Genomic DNA, 20,329 nt, shown 5'->3' on the forward strand with positions numbered 1-20,329 from the left:
AGTTTGTTCATGTAAGTGAAGCTGATGGGATATAAGAAAGGTTTTTCCCCATTGTTGACATTCATAGGGCTTCTCTCCAGTATGAGTTCGTTCATGTGAGCAAAGATGAGAGGACTGAGTGAAAGCTATGTGATACTGCTTACATTCATAGGGTTTCTCTTGAGTGTGAGTCCCTTCATGTCTGTGAAGGAAAAAGGAAGAAATGAAGACTTTTCCACATTGTTGGTATTCATTAGGTTTCTCTTCTGCATGAATTCTTCCATGTATGTGAGGTTCACTGGATGTGTCAAGGCGTTCTCCACATTGTTGATATTCATAAGGCTTCTCTCCAATATGCTTTTTTTCATGTCTGTGAAGATGATGGGATTGAGCGAAGGCTTTGCCACACTGCTTACATTCATAGGGCTTCTCTCCAGTATGTGTTCTTCCATGTCTCTTAAGGTGACTGGATTTAGCAAAGGCTTTTCCACATTGTTGACATTCAGAGGGCTTCTCCCCAGTATGAGTTTGTTGATGTTGGTGAAGCTGAGAAGATTCAGCAAAGGCTTTTCCACACTGCATACACTCATAGGGCTTCACTCCAGAATGTGTTTGTTCATGTATGTGAAGGTAAAAGGCAGTAGTGTAGACTTTACCACATTGTTGACATTGATAGGGCTTCTCTCCTCTCTGAGTCCATTCATGTCTGCAGAGGGAAAAAGAAGTAGTGAAGACTTTTCCACATTGTTGACATTCATTGGGCTTCTCTCCAATATGGATTTGTTCATGTATCTGAAGGTAAGACAAAGTAGTGCAGGCTTTCCCACATTGTTGACATTCATAGGGTTTCTTTTTTGTATGAGTTTTTTTTTATGTGAGTGAAGGCTAGAGGACTGAGTAAAAGCTTTGCCACACTGCTTACATTCATAGGGCTTCTCCCCAGTATGAGTCTGCTCATGTATCTGAAGGTAGGAAGAAGTACTGAAGGCTTTCCCACATTGTTGACATGCATAGGGCTTCTCTCCTGTATGAGTTTTTTCATGTGAGTGAAGGTTAGAGGACTGAGCAAAGGCTTTGCCACACTGCTTACATTCATAGGGCTTCTCTCCAGTATGTGTTCGTTCATGTCTGTGAAGGGAAAAAGAAGTAGTGAAGACTTTTCCACATTGTTGGCATTCATTGGGATTCTCTCCATTATGGATTTGTTCATGTATCTGAAGGTAAGATGAAGTAGTGTAGGCTTTTCCACATTGTTGACATTCATAGGGTTTCTCTCTAGTATGTTTCCTCTGATGTATTCTAAATAAACTTCGGTAAGCAAAGTCTGTCCCACATACGTTACATTTAAAAAGTACTTTTCCAGTGTGTGTGATCATGTGACTGTGAAGACTTGTGGGTGAAACCAAGGTTTTACCACCTTCTTTACATTCATGGGATTTCTCTCCAGAATGAGTTCTTTCATGTTTTCTATATAAAGTGGGGGAATGAAAGGCTTTCCCACATACCTCACATTGAAAAGGTTTACATCCACTATGTGTTCTTGTGTGTCTTTGAACACCTGTGGGAGAAGAGACTTCATCACATTGTTGACATTCATCAGGTTGCCACCCAGTATGAGAATCTTCATGCCTTTGAATGTCATTGGAACAACTGATGACTTTCCCACATACTGTATTTTCATAGGGTCCATCTCCAGTTTGTGTTAACATTTGTGTGTGAACACTTTTGAGAGAAACCAGAGATTCCCTGTATTGTTTCAATTCACATGGCTTCTCTTCTCATTCTTCATGCTTGTAGCGTTCGTGTCCATACTGAGATGTGATCTGCCTATGAAGGAATGAAGGGCATATGAAGTCTTTGGCACACATAATGCAGTCACATGAATTTACTCTATTAAAATTTTTCTTTGCTTAAGAATTGGAGTCTCATTGAAACTTTCCCCACACTGTTCTTTGCCTTTGAAGTTTAGCATATGACTTCTTTGAAGAATGACCAGCACATTAATAATACTTGATTAATTCATGATGTTGTATTTATTTAAGGTCCTAGGCTAATGTTACTACCAACATGAGGTAAAGCCTAGGTTATTCAAACTTGTTCAAATTGCCAGAACAAAAAGATTGAGAGGAAACAATGCTTTGCAATACAGCATGCCTATGGTTATTATCCAAATAGTGATATTCACATATGCAATTTCATAATACTTTCTGCAAGTCAAGCACTTTGAAAAGACTGAATATCTTTTACAGTTAAATTATATAATTTATTTCAGTTGTCAATAGACTTTATTGATTTAAATGTGGTGCTGAGAAGAGAACCCAGTGCCTCAAGCATGCTCTACCACTGAGCCACAACCCCAGTCCCAGTGAAGTATATATTTCTGGTAAAAAATCTTATAAGAATAAATACATTTAAAGTTGTGCAAATTTCTTGCATTGGTTTTAAAAATTATATGGCATTCTCAGATTCCCTCAAGGATTCCTCTTGTGAGTACAATTACCTTACATTGCTTCCAGAATGTTTGATCTGATCTTCAAAGTTCTTCTCATCACATTTATTTCCTAAAATGTCAAACCACATCATTTAAAATTTTTAAGAGCTAGAAATGATTTTTCAAATCCTAGGTGAATTTTATGCTACAATAATTCACCAACTGATTGTGTTTTCATGTTCTACATGAATAAAAAAAAATAACACAAATTCTCTAATTAAATAAATACACAAATTATTACCTATAGATGCCAGGTTTCTGAGGACTTCCAGCATCACATCTCTGTAAAGGTTCTTCTGGGAAGCATCCAGCAAAGCCCACTCCTCCTGCATGAAGTTCACAGCCACATCCTCAAAGGTCACTGAGATCTAAAATATCCCACAAATGTGTAGTGGTGGCCAGGAGAGATTTGACAGCATGAGAAATGTATACTCAACATGCATGATGTTCACATGATTCCCTGGCCTCCCGATTAATTCCATGATTTGGTCATTGAAATCTTCAGTGCATTTAATACTTCACAGTCACTCCAACAGTAGAATTGGGCCGCACACAAGGTAAATACTAGAGTGTTGTACACCCTTCCTGTGGTGAGTTCACAGGAAGTAAGAGGGGCTCCTGAGTCACCCTTATCTTATTTGTTGATTGTATCTCCTTCTTACCAACATCCTGTGCAGTAGAGAGCTAATATTAGCACTCTCCATATTACTTACCCTTAGAAAAGAAAGCTGATTGAGTAGGAAATTGCTGGGATCACAAAACTCAGCATTTGAGAGATCCTACCAACCACAGTGGCTCATTGGGCCTACACAGTTAATATAGACAACATGGTATTTACTGATCTCCTGTTTCCTTCTGAAAGTCAATTGTTCCATCCTTAAAGAAGTGCCTAGAATCAGCCCCAACTCACACCCTCAGAGTATGGAGTCACTAAAGAGTTTCCCTCATAGACAACAGTTAGACAATCTTCCAGGTGCTTTACTCCCGAACAAATTTACCCAATTAGTAATCAAGCACATTGGTTAATAAAGACAACAATATAATAATTTCTGGTGGTTAATGTCAAAGCAGAATGGGGTGTGTGGAAAGATGGCATGTGTCCCTGAAAGAACTCGATGACCCCAAGATGTCACCTTGTCCAAACAACAGCCTTACAAAACTATATTGGTTTGAAAAATAGTTTTCTTAACATACAGCAGAAAATCCTTTCCCAAAGCTCATGGCAACCATGAATGTCCAATGATTGTCAAATTCTTCTGAACAGCAGATGTCTCACTCAGATAATGTACAGTCATGAGACACACACCACCGTTCTGCTCAAGGACACTTTGATAAAGATAGGCCACATGTACAATGGTGGTCTGTCATCAAAGAGATTCCTCATTCCTATAACACAGCTGGTGCAAGGAAACCTCAGGTACAAGCACTTCCAGGGTGTGTTAAAGCAGCAGGTTTGCAGCCCAGAATCCTGAACTATCCCACGCTGACTGCTTGTGAAACAGGTCACTCCACTTGGGTCTCTAAGCAGGCTATGATTTCTGCACAGTGTGGAACAGCCAAAAGGACCACCTAACAGACCATGACCCTGCCACTCACAAAGAACCATGCTCAAGGACTTAAGACACATGACATTTGAAGCAGGACAATATCAACAGAGGTTGGTAGGAGCCCAAGAGAAAGCCTTTAGTGGGCTGTTCTTCATAGCATGGAAAAAGTATGAGTGACAGCAGGTGTCTTGGAGACAGATCACAATGATGGTCCAGGCAAACTGAAATCTAAGTGGCAAAGGGTACTTCATCCGTCTGTTTTACAGACAAACATTGTTTATTATACCTTTAACCATGAAAGGCTAAAACATATTTCAAAAATTTTAAAAATATATAATTACTACCCACGCCCCCCCAAAAAAAGGAAAGGCAAGACATCTCAAACAGGATTCCATGAGACACTTAAGATCTGCCACCAATTTTCTACTGTTATTTCCAGACAACAGAAATTGAGTTAAAACTTCCTAATTCTTTTTTTTTTTATATTTATTTTTTTAGTTGTAGTTGAACACAATAGCTTTATCCTATTTATTTATGTGGTGCTGAGGATTGAACCCAGGACCTTGTACATGATAGGGAAGTTCTCTACCACTGAGCCACAACCCCAGCCCACATTCTAATTCTTTATATGGCATATTTTACCATATTATCAAAATTAATTACATAAAGAAAAGTATTAAATAGAAAACTATGAAAGACTCTCATGATCATGAATGCAAAATTCCTCATCAAACAACTTTATTGAATCCAAAAATAAATAAAAAGAATTATAACCACAGCCAAGAGGAAATTATTACAGCTCTGTAAGACTGATTCCAAATTTAAAACTCAGTTAACATTATCCACGGACCAGCATACTACTGTGGAAAGTCAAGCCCAGTGGCCCAGATCCACTCACATTGGCCTCTGTAGGGCCCAGGAACACAGCACACATGCAAGGCTGATTCAGAATTAAAAAACCAATTAACATTAACATCACAACAAAAAGCTAAATAATAAATATGAAGCTGGGCATGGAGGCCATGCCTGTGATCCTTGCCAATCAGGGAAACTTAGCAAGACTCTGCTTCTAAACAAAAAATTAAAAGTTTTGGGAATGTACCTCAATGGTAGAACAGCCCTGAGTCCAACACCCAGCACCAAAATAAAAAGAAAAACAAACACACATCACTTATACAGCATTAATAAAAGAGAAATCTCATATATAAATCTAACAAAAATCTGTATGACAAAAACTGCTAAATTCTAATAAAAATATCAGAGACAAGGAAAATATATGGAGATACTTTATGTTCACAGGTGGGAAGCCTCAGTGTTACCATCAATTCTTACCAATTTCATTCATGGATTCAATATAATCCCAATAAAAATTTTTTTAAGTTATGTTTTCAGCATCAAAAGATCCAGAACAACCAACACAGTAATGAACACTCAATTCACAGGATGAACACTACCTGAGGTTAACAACTACTAAACATCTACAATCATCAAGACACAGTAGTTTTTGGCACAGTATAAAAATATTCCACTGATCTTTGACAAAGGAGCAAAGGAAAATCAATGGAAAATATACTCTTTTGGACATTGTTGCCAAAGCACTTGGACATTAATTAACATACAGAGAAACAAAACATTCTCATTTCACAAATGTCACAGAGCTCTCAGTGGAGCCTTAGTCTCAAAGTAGGACACACAGCTGGGGCTGCAGCTCTAGCAAAGCACCTGCTTGGCACATAGGAGGCCCAGGGTTCACTTGTCGCCACCAAAAAAATTGCCTGTACATTGTAGTACCTAATGCAAAATTTCAAACTTCACTAAAATAACAAAGAAGTACTTACAGAGAAATCTGGGCTGGCATGACAGCTTCATATGCAACATCAAACACATGATCTGTGAGTGAAAAACTTGTAAATAGAACTTGATCAAAATGAAGTTTCTGTTTTTCAAAAGATGCACTTGAGAGAATGAGAAGAAGACATGCTGGAGAACTGGACAAAATGTTGTCAAAACACATAGTGACACTTGGTTGGTATTCAACGTACATGAAGAATACTCAGTAAAAAAATAAGCAACCAACTCGAAAGTGGGAAAAAGATTTGGAAAGACACTCATTCAATAAATAGGCACAGTTAATGTGTGAGAAGATGTTCACCAGCATATAATTAGGAAACTTCAAAATGAACATGAGGTGCCACCAGATACTCACTGGAGTGGTGAAATGCCAAACACCAAAAGCTCCAAAAGACGGTGAAAACATGAATCAGCAAGAACCCTTCCCTTGCTCATGTGAATGGAAAGAAGAACACTCTCTCTGGAAGATAGTCACACTCTTACAAAATAAACATGGTGCTCTCTACAATTAATTCACCACACTCCCAGTTGTCTATGCAAATGAGGTGAAAATTATGCACAGAAAACTTCTCAGCAGTGACTACAGCAGCCATATCCAGAACTGCCCAAAGCTAGAAGCAAGGAAGATGCACCTTTCAATGCTGAATGGACAAGCTGCAGTTTAACCACACCAAAGAACATCACCCAGAAAATGAGGTCTGCAGCCTGGAAAGACACAGCACCCTTAAATACAGACTGGTAAGTGAGAGAAGCCAGTCTGAAAGGCCTAGTGCAGTAAGATTCCAAGTCAAGAACATTCTGGAAAAGACAACATTATTGATGCACTGAAACTCTTCTGTATGACATTATTATGTAGAGTGTGTGACACACAAAACACACCACACAGAGGAGGAACCCCAAGATAAAGGATGGATTTCAGCTGAGGATAAGGTGTTGCTTCATCCACTCTGTTAATAAAATGTAGGACACTGAGTCAGTAACTAACAAGCATCCAACATCAATGCAAAATGTGGAGAAATGGTGTTTGATAATATGTGTAATGACTCATTTGAATTGTCAACCCCATTGGATTAAGAGATACCTGTGATTAAGAGGCCTCTGGGTGTGTCCATGAGGGTGTGTCTACAAATGATTTGCATATGGGATAGCAAACCAAACTGGAGAACCTCCTTAGGTATAGGCAGCACCATCCAATAGGACAGTGTCTTGGATGGAACAAAAGTTGGAAGAAGAAGAAAGTAGCAGCAGAGTAAGCCCCTTTCTTCTCCAATGGCTTCTGCAATGGCCTGAGGACATCAGACTCTGCCTTCTTCACTCTCCCAAAGTGGACTGTGCCAGTGATTCTCCAGGAGGTTCCAGAACCTTTGGTTTGGACTAGGGCAGCACCATTGATCCCTCTTGTTCTGAGGCTTCAGCCTCTTGGACTCTGCAGCTACTACTTCTCAAGCTTTCCAGCTGCAGACTGCCACTGTGGACATCCAGCTTTGGGTCAGGTAGGCCAATCTAATAAGCCCCCATTTATAGTCATATTTCCTCTTGATGCTGCTCCTCTAGAGAACACTGACTAACAAACTATGTAACTTAAAATTGCTCTGAAAAACAAAATCAATTTAATAAGGAAGTGAATGAACCACGATGCCATAAACTTTAACAAATATAAACATAAGAAAAAATAGTACATAATGAATACCTTTCCCAAATAATAATGTAAAAAATAAAGCAAAGAAGAAGAGTCATAGTTACAAATTTCAAAACTATGAACAAAAGCAAAGAAACTTATTTTCAATACTATTTCCATCTGGAAAGAAATTGGATGATAAGTCCTCAAAAGTCATTCCAACTGCTGGTGTGATGGTGTGCACCTGTAATTTTAGCCACTAGGGAGGTCAAGGCAGGGAAACGGCAAGTTGGAGGCTCTCTCAGGAATTTAGCAAGACACCCAGAAATTTTGTGATTCTTGGCCTACATCAACTATAAATGGGGGGACTGGCATTGTAGCTGAGTGGCAGAGCACTCGCTACCATGTATGAGGCACTGGGTATGATCCTTAGCACCACAGAAAACTTAACAAAATAAGGTATTCTGTCCATCTACAACTATACAAAATAAAATAAATAGGTACAAAATAAATAGGAAGGGCTGAAGATGTGCTCAGTGGTCAAGTGCCTGTAGGTTTATTCCCCAGTAAAACACCTGCCCACCTCCAAAATGTTGTTCACACATTGAAATTCATTTTTTGAGGACAACATAAGCATGAGCAAGTCCCTGGCTTCAATCCCAGCACTCAATACATAAGCAAATAAGTAAACAACAGTCTACAATACTAATTTTCTTGGGGTGGAGAGTAGCTCAGTAGTAAGAACTTGATAGCCCTCGGTTCAATCCCCAACAGTCCATGTACATACATACACACACACACACACACACACACACAAAGAAAAAAAACAAAAACCTGAAAATATATGTAATGAGTGATAAAAAAGATTATAATACAAAAGATACACAATGAAAGGCAACAAAAATCAATGAAAAGACAACACACTTTCTTACAAAGGAGACTGAACTTTCCCATAATCTACACTCTCTGAAAAAACAAAGAGCATTTCAGTAAATTATGTGAAATTAAGGGCATGGATTATTGTGGGTTTTTTTGGGTGAACTTAAGAAAAACTATATCTAAAATGAAAATAGTACACTGTATCTAAGACCAGTGAAAATATTGTACAGGACAGAGAGAGTAGAGAGAGCATTTATATTACTCCCAAGTTTCATAAGCTAAAAGGCCAGCTCCCAATTGGGTGGCCCTAGGAGGAGGTAATTAGGAGGGAACAGGAATCAGGTGACATGGTGGGAGTGCTTGTGAGAGGATCAGCAACCTTACTTATATATATATATATATATATATATATATATATATATATATATATATATATATATATATACTTTTCAGAAAACATGTGTCATTTATTATTTCACTGATAAATTGTTTAGTGATTAAATGATCACAGTTGGGTATTTTAGGTATTGCCAAAATTGTCCTTAAAACTTCTTATGAAGATGGGTGTGATGGTGCACATCTGTAACCCCAGTGGTTTAGGGGTCAGAGGCCCAAGGTGATGTAGCAAGACCCAGACTCAAAAGGAAGAATCTAAAAGGGGCCAGGGATGTGGCTCAGTGGCCAAGCACCTCTGGGTTCAATTCCTGATACCAAAAACCACACAGCTAACATGAACCTGCCAAGTCCAGGCAACAAGGGCAACAACAAACTGTCATCCCCTGTCAAATTCATCAGCTTGTCAACAACTGTAACTAATTTACATAAAATCAAATTCATACATTTATCCACCACAATTTTTGTAGAAATGGATTCATTTTCTGCAGCAATAATGGTAGACAGAGTTGCTCTGTATCTTAAGTGGCATTCTGGAATCTAGGACATGGATTTCAATTGGAAATCATTGAAAAGACAAGATCAAATCTCACCAATTGTCTATGCATACTCAGGGATAGCAAAAGATAAATTAGATGTTTTTGTTTATTTGTTTGTTTGTTTTTCTGTTCTGTTCTTTTTCTTTGGTTTGGGATCAGAGATTAAACCCAGATGAACTTTATTGATAAGTCACATCCCCACATATAAGGCCTGGCTAAGTTGCTAAGCTGTCCTCAAGTTTGCAATCCTCCTGCCTCAGCCTCTGGAACAGCAAGGATCACAGGTGTGCACCAGTGTACCTGGCTGTAATTTTTTAACAATGGAAATGTAACTAGACTTTTTAAAATCCATTTCTTTCTTGTCTATTTAATAGTAGTCTATCCCATTTGGCTCTGAAAAACATAAACCTGGGCCTCAAAAAAGTGAGCAGATCATTTCAAAGTGATACACAGAAAGCTTTGGTGCTGAAGGAGCACACATGTGTCAGGTTCAAGGGTCAGGGAAGGTCCCTGACATCTGGAACTTGACCCCTCCTGGTCTTGCTTCCTGAAAGCCTCTAGGATCACACTCCCAGGGACCTAGACCATGACTCCAGTCTATGAGGCTTTTCAGGTTTGCACAGCTCTGCACTGAGGTGGGTGTTCCTTATGCTCTGGGAGAGGTTTCGCTCCTTCACACTAAAAGGGCAGGAATCACTGGTGACCTGGCCCCTCAGCACCAGCATCCACAGGCTGACTGTCCACCTGTCTCCAAGGAATGGGAACAGATCTTGGGAAAAAAAATGTCCCAAGGAAGTAGCTGTCTAGAGGAGGCCTGTTCCAGGAGATTCCTCAGCCCAGGGCCCCCAACAGCTTCCCTGAGAGGCTGCACCCCACATCTCAGGCTGTCCTCTAGGAGGAGCTGACCCAGGGCCTGAAATTCTGTTCACCCTGCAGGGAGGCTGTGGGAACCTTGTGGCAGCTCCAGGAGAGAATAGTGGCTGAGGACATGGGACCCTGTGAGGCGTCCAAAGGGAACCTCTGCCCAAGAAATCTGACATGGTGTCTACACCTAAGGAAGATAAAAGGAAAAGCACAAGATTTTTACAGCTGTGAACAAAAGTTCTCTATACAGTTGCATCTACATCAAAGAACCTTCAGAGTACTTGACTTGGCTAACCAGACCACCATGAGCATGAAAAGGCAGGGTTCTATATGGAGAGCAAAAATTATCTTGGGCTATCTTAAGCCCTTTAATAGCCAATTATCTTAATTTCTGTATCAGACCACAATTCTCAAAACTATTAAATTTCTCAGAATATATCACTACCCTTACCAGACATCTAGTCCCCACCATCTATGAAAGTAAGAATATAATAACAACAGAAGAAATTTCTTTTTTCTTCCTTCCTTTCTTTCTTTTTCTGTAGGCCACCAATCTGATGATCCTACCAATGCAATTGTACATGTAGTGATACAGTTTCTTTTATAAAAGTTCTTGTAGGCCAGGCACAGTGCCACACAAGTGTAATCCCAGTAGCTTGAGAGGATAATGTAGGAGGATTGCTAACTTCAAAGTGAGCCTCAGCAACTTAGTGAGGCCATAAGTAACTTGGTGAGATCATGTCTCAAAATACAACTTAAAAAGAACTGATTGTGGTTCAGTGATTAAGTGCCCCTGGGTTCAATCCTTGTCTTTCAGGGTGGGACACATACATAATTTAGGGTCACTTGAATCCATGTTCCTGAATATGGTCATTAATATTTGGATCAAAATAAACTATTTTCCATAGCTGGGATTGCCAATGCCTTTAATGTCAACAGCTTGAGAAACTGAAGCTGGAGGGTGAGGACTTACAGGCCAGGCTGGGCAACATAGCCAGACCCCATCTGAAAATCAATTTTAATGAGCTGGGGATGAAGAACAGAAGAATGAATTAAACACTATTATCCTATATGCATATATGACTACAGGACCGGTGTGAATCCACATCAAGTACAACCAGAAAAAGGAGCAGTTACATTCTATTTATGTGTGCTGTGTCAAAATGCATTATAATGCCATGTATAACTAATAAAAACAAATTTAAGTAAATAAATAATTTATGTCAAAGTGGGGCAGGGGGGCTTGGTACATAACCCAAGATTCAATATCCCTAGATTCTATAAACAAATGCCTTTTTCCTTTTAAAGTAATTATTTTGACCAAACACAGGGAACTGTTAAGTGATTATTCTTTCCCCTCAAGTATAATATTCACAAATAGAAAACAAATGCTTTCAAAAGTGTTCATCTTATCAGGGACAGTGGCACAGGCCTTGTTAAAATGGCCTTAGGCCTGAATCTAAGCAACTTCATTTTAAAAGACCTTCAGTTTCACCAGGCACATCCACAGATCCCTCCAGTAAGGCCTCAAACAAGTTACTTCCCCTCACCCTGAAGCCTGTGGCAGGCTGTCCTTGCCTGATAAGAGGGAAAGGCAAGAAAATCAGGGTGGAGATGACCCCAGGGTAAATGATGTCACTGAGAAATAAGGTGGTAGCTGATAACGATTGAAAGGGTGATCAAAAGCCCCAAAATTTAGTATAAATGATAGAGCTGATGAACAGGAATTCAGCCAGCTGAAACAAGGATGCACTTAAGCTGGAGAGCCTGCTGAGGACCTGACATCCCATCACTTGGCATCTTTCCTGAGTCCCTGGGAGATCCTCACCATTCTCAAACTCTACTACCTCCTCTGAACCTTGGTGAGAGCTGCAACTCCTCTCTACAACCTCCCCCTCAACTGGTCATCCACTCCACCAGGAAAAGCCTGCCTTGGTTCCAGACATGATCACCATGGTCTGAGTGAGTGTGCATCTGCTGGACTCAAAGCCTAAGACATAAGACCTTTGAACTTAGCATGCAGAGGGAATGTCTGTCATTAGCCTGTCATGATTAAGTGTGTTTTGCAGTGCTTAGAATGAATGTAGAATTGTTTGCTGTGAATTAATTAAGCTAGAATTTTTTTGCTGTCAATTGATTATGTCTATTGCAGTGCCTACATTAAGGATTGTTGTTTTCTTGATTAAGAACCTATACAGTTAAACTGTATCCAGTAATTTGAGTGAATAAAGCATTGAAAGGGACAGAAGTGTGTGGACATTCTCTATTTCTCCCCTTGACTGCATAAGTCACAGTTTTGCCCCCTGGATATAGGCCTGTAATCCCAGGAACTTTGGAGGCTGAAGCAGAAGCCAGATTTACAGATAGGTAGTTAGGCAAATTGGGTCTAATATTGTGTAAGATGTATAAAACAGAGGCCCTTATAGAGAATGGAGTCCTGGAAACCAGAGATGCAATTGAAATGTTAATGTCCCCAAGGCCTGTATCCATTGTAAGGAACTGTTAATGAAACAGTTCCCAGCAAACAGGGAAGTGCTAATCCAAAAGCCACCCCAGGCCCTTCCTGCCCAGATTACTCCTCCATCCCACCTATCTCCCACCTTTTGGACCTTCCCACCTGCATTCTATCACTGCAACATAATGAAAAACAAATTGTAGGAAAGCGGAAAGAAGACTTTAGCTATAAAAGAGGGAAGACTCCCCTCTTACAGGGATTCCACCTTTTGGGTCCCCTTCTACCTGTGGGGAGAAGTCTTTTCTGCTGTCCTTTAATAAACCTTCTACTTTCCATGCTACATTTGCCTTGATGTACTTCTCTGGTGTTATACTTCAGCATTCAGGGAAGCAAGGACTCATCACTGGTAAACAGCAGTAACAGAAGGATCACAAGTTGGAGACCAGCTTCCACAACAAGTGGGTGCAGATCTCAAAATTCAGTAAAAGTGGAGGCTGGGGATTTTGCTGATAAAGCTCCCCGAGTTTGGATCCCCAATTAAAAGAAAAGAAATATTATTTCCAATATTTCACTAGATGAAAAGTGACAATTAGCGGACGGTGTCCATTTGAACCCAGTGGGAAGAATGAACGTCTGGGTAAGCTGTGAGGTGGAGGGAAGGTGGTGTTTTAGAAGGCAGGAGGCGCCTGCAATTTGGAGGACCTACTGCAGCCTCCAGAGGAGCTCCACTGGGAGAAGGAAGGTGCATTTGTGACCCTGCTTCCTACAAGTTGGGAAGAGTGGGTTGGGCCACCAGCAGGGAGCAAAGGGGACACCAGGGACCTGAGCTGCCCTTCCAAACCCAGGGAACCAGGGGACAGGGTCCAGGGCCACCCTCCAGCGGGGACTCTGCCATGTTCAGCAGCTCACCTCAAAAACCCAAAACCAAGCTCACCCCATGAGACCAAGGGACAGGGCCACCCGCCAGCAGGGACTCCGCAGCCATCCCCAGCTCACCCGTACGCCGGGTGACACGTACCTTCAGCCTTGGTCTCAAACTCACCATTTTTGTTTTCTGTGGTGACCCGGCGTCCTCCCGAGGAACCTCCAGGGACCCGAGATGGGGGGGGAGAGGAGGGGGGACACAGGCTGCACAAAGTCACCTGAGTCCCTGGAGCAGAGAACTCTCAGCTTGAAGGATGAGGAGCGGAGTCGCTGAGGAAGAAAAGCCCGCGAGGTTGCGGAAGCCCGCCCTTCCTCTCCCTCTGAGCACTGATTGGAGAGTTCTCCCCAGAGTCCCGGATGGATGGCCTCTAGGCCCGCCTCTGCATCGTGAATGACAGATAACATTATCCAATCACTGGGTGAAATTGGGTAGAGTGACAGATTCTTAGCCCCAGCCCTTTTCAAACGGAGTTTTTCAGCTGTGCTTGGAACTAATCCAGGTGGGAAGCCTTGGTTTAGCCTCTGGTACAGAGGTGACAACTATCGCTGAGCTAGGCTTCAGCCATACAGTGCTTTCAGAGCATGGCCAAGGCCCTGGGTTTAACCTCAACACAAAAACAAAGCACAGTTTCTCAGGGAGGCTAAGACTGGAGGAGCCCAAGATCAGGTCAGCGTCTGCAAACAGTGAGATCCTCTCTCTCTCTCTCTCTTTTTTTTTTTTTTTAAGTTGTAGACGATGCAATCTTTATTTATTTCTTTTTATGTGGTGCTGAGGATCGAACCCAGTGCCTCATGTGTGTGAGGCAGGCATTCTACCACTGAGGTACAACCACAGCCCCTAGAGACCCTCTCTTAAAATAAAATGAAAAAGGTGGGGATGTAGCTCAGAGGTCCAGGTCAAACCCCACTGGGTATATATACTATATATATATATATATATATATATATATCCTCAGGCAAATTAGAAAGACACTGTCTCCAAATTGTTGAAACACTTTTAAAGATATCATATATATCATATATATATATATATATATATATATATATATATATATATATATATAATATTTACTAATGAAACAATTTGAAAATTATTTTAGTAATTCTCATTACCTCCTGGCCTCTGATCTGTGAGGAGGCAGCCTGAGCTATAAAAGGAAACATTTGGGGTTGGAGCTGTGGCTCAGTGTTCCATCCCCAGCAGAGAAAGGGGTGGGGTTGGGGGAGGTAACCAACCCTCTAAAACAGCAATGTGCAGTGGAAATAAAATGGGCGCCTTGTGCTCAATGTAGATAGTCTACATTCTACTATTATCAATTCTTATGTACAGACTGACTCTGCTGATTCGAGAAGTCTGGTCAGCTGTTTGCCCTAAAAGCAAAAAGAAAAGGCATTGATTGAAAGCAGGAAAGGAACTTTTACCAGTGCAGCTACACCAGGGAGACAAGGAAACCCTGTCCTTACCCTGTGTTCAGGTGCTGACAAGGGCTTTGAGATTTTCTAGAATGGGAAATCATTGCCATGAATGTATAGGGGAAATTGTATGTAGGAGTTTGTATTTATTGTAAAAGAATAATATTGTATTATTATTGCAATAGGTGATATGCAAATAATATCATAACATGTAAAATTGTATTAGGTTAGGCTTTAGGCATCTGTAGTCTCATAACATGTCTGTGAGCTCAAGCTCATTTGCCCCTTGAAATATGTCATTCTATTGCACAGACTGACCTCATTATTTTCTCTCAGTATAAAGTTCCCCTCTTTTCTACCCTTTCCATGTCAAGGTTTCAGATGCACCAACATTTTCAGGAAAAGCCACAAGCCCATCTGCATCCTGCCTAGGAAGCAACGTACCCCCAGAATCTGACCCAGCACTCTCAGCTTCCTGGGTTTCAACTGATAGTTAAACCAGAAAGAAATAATAACCCTGCCCAGCTCTGCCAGAAAGCCCGCATATAAAACATAAAAATTTGCCACTTGTGGCCAATACAGCCTGTCATATTAACTCCCATAATGGAAAGTAAATACAATTTTATTCTCTTCTCTTAAGTTGGACTTTGTGAAGCCTTTCACATCCTGCACAGTGTCTCACATTCATTCTACCTAACAATATTGCCCATGGACAAGGGGGGCTCTTGTGTAAAAAGTGTGGAAACATGGACACATAGCTGCCCAGAGCCGAGAATTGAATTCCAGGTGCTTTTATTGTCCCCCATGTAGAGATTGAATTGAGGGTGGGGGCACTTTAGCACTGAGCTACATCCCCAGCCCCCTTTTTCACTGTGGTTCAAACAAGGTGGGTGGGAGCATAACTGTGATGGATCTGAGAAAATAACCCCAGATGGTGACTCCAAGCTGTTATGATACCAATGAGGAAATAAGAAGTACAAGCATGGTGGTGCAGGATTGTAATCCCAGCATCTGAGGAGGCTGAGACAGGAGGATTGCTTTTTCAAGCCAGCATCAGCAAAAAATAGGGTGCTAAGATCTTGACTCTAAATAAAATACAAAACAGGGCTGGGGGTGTGGTGAAGTGGCCAAGTGCCCCTGGATGAATGGAAGTATGGGTGAATGGGTGGGAGGATGCATGGACTGATGGGAAGATGTATGTATGTCTGAATGGATGGCTAGATGGGTGGGTAAATACACAAATCCATGATGCATGGAAGAGAAAATGGGCAGATGGGTGGAAGGAGGGATGGCTGGTACATAGACAGATGGATAGATATATAGACAGATGCATGCTGATGGATTTGAGTAAAGTTAGTGATTTGCTAATCCTGAGAATAAAGGGCTCAGAACAGAATACAATTCTACAAGCCTGTATGACATCATGTACACAGTTTAGCCAAAATAAGAAAATTCCCCACACTATCTAAGATCCTTTGGCCTTCAAAGTCCCCCACTCAGACCATTTCTTTTGCCCCCATTTTGGCCCTATCTCCCCCACACCCCACTAAGATAATTTTTCCCTAGTCCCCAGTCATACTGGGGATCAGGGTTTCTGTGAACTCAGGATATGCAAGTGTCTTTTGGACCCAATGCTTTCAAGTCCTTTGGGTCTGAACCCAGCAGGTCCCCCCACAACAACTTGGGAAGGGTCTACAACTGGATGGGCGAGTCCCCTCTTCCCTGGCTATGGAGATATTCAAGCTCCCCCAACACCCAGGTAAGAGGGGTGTCCACCCTGGCGTGGCGAGTCCCTGCTAACATAGCTGTGGCAGTATATGAGTCCCACCGTCCAACATGCAGGTGGGAGGGGTCTCCTGCCTGGAAGTGCAAGTCCCCTATACCCTGGTTGCGGAGGTACAGGAGCTCCCCCAAAACCCAGGTGGGAGGGGTCTCTCAACTGGAGGGGTGAGTTGCCTCTACCCTGGCTGCTGGGGTATATGTGCTCCACCTGACACCTAGATGGGAGGGGAATTCTGCCTGGGGAAGGGGTGATTCCATTCTACCCTGGATGCAGTGGTATACAAGCTCCACCTTACACCCAGGTGGGAGGGGTCTCCTGCGTAAAGGGGTGACTCCCCTCTACCCTGGCTGAGGGGGTATACCAACTCTCCCAGGCATCCAGGTGGGAGGGGTCTCCAGATTGGAGGGGCAAGTCCCCTCTACTCAGTCTGCTGTGTTATACAAGCTCCCCCACCCACCAAGATGGGAGGGTTCTCCCACCTGAAGGGCAAGTCCCTTTGATGCTGGTTGCACTGATATACTAGTTTTCCCTGACACCCAGGTTGGATGGGATTCTCTCTTGGAGTGGGGAGTCACCTCTACCTTGGCTGCAGTGGTATAGGAACTCCTCCCTACACCCAGGTGGGAGAGGTCTCATGCCTGGAGGGGCAAGTCTTCTCTACCCTGGCTAAGGCGCTATATTAGCACCCCCCTACACACAGGTGGGAGTGGTCTTCCACACATACAGGCAAGTTCCCTCTATCCTGGCCAAGGTGGTATACAAGCTCCCCAAGAAACCCAGGTGGGAGGAGTCTCCTGCCTGGAGCAGTAAGTCCCCAGTAACCTGGCTGCAGAGGTATACGTGCTCCACCTCCCACAACCATATGGGAGTTGTCTCCCGACTGGAGTTACTAGTCCCCTCTATCTTGACTGCAGGTGTATAAGATCTGCCTCTGACACCCAGGTGGGAGGGGTCTCTTGCCAGGAGCTGCAAGTCCCCCTCTACCCTGGCTGCTGCAGTTTATGAGTTCCCATGACAAGCAGGTATGAGGAGTCTCCTGCCTGGTGGGTAGAGTCCCCTCTACACTGCTTGCGGTTGTATAGGAGCTCCCTCAGAAACCCAGGTGGAAGGGGTCTCACGCCTGAAATGGCTAGTCTTCTACCCTGGCTGTAGTGGTATAGGAGATCCCCTCTACACCTAGGTGGGAGGGGTCTCATGCCTGGAGGGGCAAATATTCTCTACCCTGACTAAGACGCTATATAAGCGCCCCCTCCCCCCCCACACACAGGTAGGAGTGGTCTTCACATGGACAGGCAAATCCCCGAGGTGGTATATAAGCTCCCCAATAAACCCAGGTGGGAGGGTTCTCCTGCCTCCAGGGGCCAGTCCCCACTACCCTGGCTGCAGAGGTATATGAGCTTCTCCCCCACTCAAGTGTGAGGGTCTCCCACCAGAAGGGGCGAACCCCCTCAACCTTGGCTGCAGAGGTATAAATGCCCCTCCTTCCCCCAGGAGGGAGGGATCTCCCGCCTGGAGGGGTTAGTGGCTGCTACCCACGCTGCAGCTGTATATGAACACCCTCTCGCCAGACACCCATATGGGAGGGGTCTTTGGCCTGGAGGGGTCAGTCCCCTCTACCCTGCTGAGGCGGTATAGGAGTTACCCCCATTCCCAAGTGGGAGGTGTCTCCATCCTGGAGGAGTGTGTTACCTCTACCCTGGCTGCTGGGGTATGTGAGCTGCATTTGACACCCAGGTTGGAGGGTTCTTTCACCCAGTGGGTCGAGTCACCTCTAACCTGGCTGCTGAGGTATACAGTTCCCCCATACACCCAGGTGGGAGTGCTCTCCCGGGTAAAGGGGCAACTCCCCTCGATACTGGCTGCTGTGGTACTGGAGCTCCCCTGAAACTGAGGTGGGAGGAGTCTCCCTCTTGGAGGGGAGAGTCCCTTATACCCTTCCTGCAATGGTATAGAAGCTCACTAGGGCATCAAGGTGGAAGGGTTCTCCCGCCTGAAGTGGAGAGTCCACTCTACCCTGGCTTTGGTGGTGTATGAGCTCCCAAAGACACCCAAGTGTGATGGGTCCCCCGTCTGGAGGGGAGAGTTCCGTCTATCCTGGCTGTGGCAGCATATGAGCTCCCCCACACCCAGGTGGGAGGGGTAATCCAACTGGAGGGCAAATTCCCCTCTTGCCTGTCTGCAGTTTATATGAGCTCCATCTGACACCCAGGTGGGAGAGGTCACCGGCCTAGAGGGGCGAGTGCCCACTACCCTGGCTGCAGTGGTATACTAGCTCCCCTCCCCAACCCAGATGGGAGGGGTCTCCCTCCTGAAGGGGCGAGTACACTCTACCCTGGCTGCAGTGGTGTACTAGCTTTCCTTGACACCAAGGTGGGAGGGTTCTTCTCCCTGGAGAGCCAAGTCCCCTCTACCCTGGATGGGGCAGTATACAACCTCCATCTGACACCCTGGTTGGAGGGGTTCTCGCCTGGTGCGGCAAGTACCCTCTACCCTGGCTGCAGTAGTATATGAGCTCCCCTTGATACCCAAGCGGGAAGGATATCCTGTCTAGAGGGTAAGTGGCCTCTATCTTGGCTAAGGTGGTGTACAAGCTCCCTGAGACACCCAGGTGGAAGGGGTTTCCCGCCTGGAGGGGCGAGTCCCCTCAAACCTGGCTGCTGCAGTATAGTAGCTCTGCTGACACCCAGGTGAGAGGAATCTCCCACCTGGAGGGTAGAGTCCCCTGGACACTGCCTGTGGAGGTATAGGAGCTCCCACAGACACCCAGGTGGGAGGGGTCTCATGCTTCCAGGGGAAAGTCCCCTCCACCCTGGCTCTGGAGATATAGGAGCTCCCCCTCACACCCAGTGGGGAGGGGTCTCTTGCTGTGAGGGGAAGGTTCCCTCTACAGTGGTTTTGGTGAGATAAGAGCTCCCCTTGACAACAAGGTGAAGAGGGTCTCCTGCCTGGAGGGGCAAGTCCCTGCTACCCTGGCTAAGGTGGAATACAAGCTCTCTGAGACAACCAGGTGGAAGAGGTCTCCCGCCTGGAAGAGAGAGTCCTCTATACCCTGGCTTCTGCAGTATAGGCTCTCCTGACTCCCAGTTGGGAGGAGACTCCCACCTGGAATGTAGAGTCCCCTGGACCCTGCCTGTGGTGGTATAGGAGCTCCCACTGACACCCAGGTTTTAAGTGTCTTTGACTGGAGGAGCAAGTCCCCTGCGCCCTGGCTTTGGAGACATAGGAGCTCCACCCCCACACATCCAAGAGGGAGAGGTCTCTTGCCTTGAGGGGCAAGTCCCATCTACAATGGTTGCAGCAGGATAAGAGCTCCCCCTGACATCCAGATGAAAGTGGTCTCCTTCCTGAAGAGGTGAGTCTCTGCTACTCTTGCTGCATCTGTATACCTGCCCTGCTCCAACACCCAGGCTGGAGGGGTCTCACACTTGGAGGGGCAAGTATCCTCTACCCTGACTAAGGCAGAATTCAAGCTTACCATAGAATCAAGATGGGAGGGGTCTCTAGCCTGGAGGGGCGAGTTGGCTCTCCCCTGGCTGCTGCTGTATATGAGTTCCCAGAGACACCCAGGTGGGAGGGGTCTCCTCCCTGGAGGT

General features: G+C 44.0%; 1 protein-coding gene across 3 annotated transcripts; it reads right to left on the reverse strand.

The window, feature by feature from the left end:
* Positions 1-445: 445 nt before the first annotated feature.
* On the reverse strand, positions 446-13,917 carry LOC124096116 (zinc finger protein 124-like). Of its 3 annotated transcripts, none has more exons than XM_046449666.2 (4): positions 13,659-13,917; positions 2,712-2,838; positions 2,480-2,540; positions 446-1,806 (listed from the first exon to the last, which is right to left on the reverse strand). In XM_046449666.2, the coding sequence occupies exon 4, from the start codon at positions 1,686-1,688 to the stop codon at positions 576-578; it is 1,113 nt and encodes a 370-aa protein (XP_046305622.1). In that variant the 5' UTR covers positions 1,689-1,806; positions 2,480-2,540; positions 2,712-2,838; positions 13,659-13,917; the 3' UTR covers positions 446-575. The 3 variants fall into 3 exon arrangements, with proteins under 3 accessions (XP_046305622.1, XP_046305624.1, XP_046305623.1); XM_046449668.2 differs by having other exon boundaries at positions 1,719-1,806; XM_046449667.2 differs by having other exon boundaries at positions 1,719-1,806; positions 13,635-13,917.
* Positions 13,918-20,329: the final 6,412 nt, after the last annotated feature.

The sequence above is a fragment of the Marmota monax genome, unplaced genomic scaffold (genome assembly GCF_021218885.2).
Source record: "Marmota monax isolate L192 unplaced genomic scaffold, Marmota_monax_Labrador192_F-V1.1 WCK01_AAM20220418_F8-fsc01216, whole genome shotgun sequence".
Taxonomy (NCBI): Eukaryota; Metazoa; Chordata; class Mammalia; order Rodentia; family Sciuridae; genus Marmota; species Marmota monax.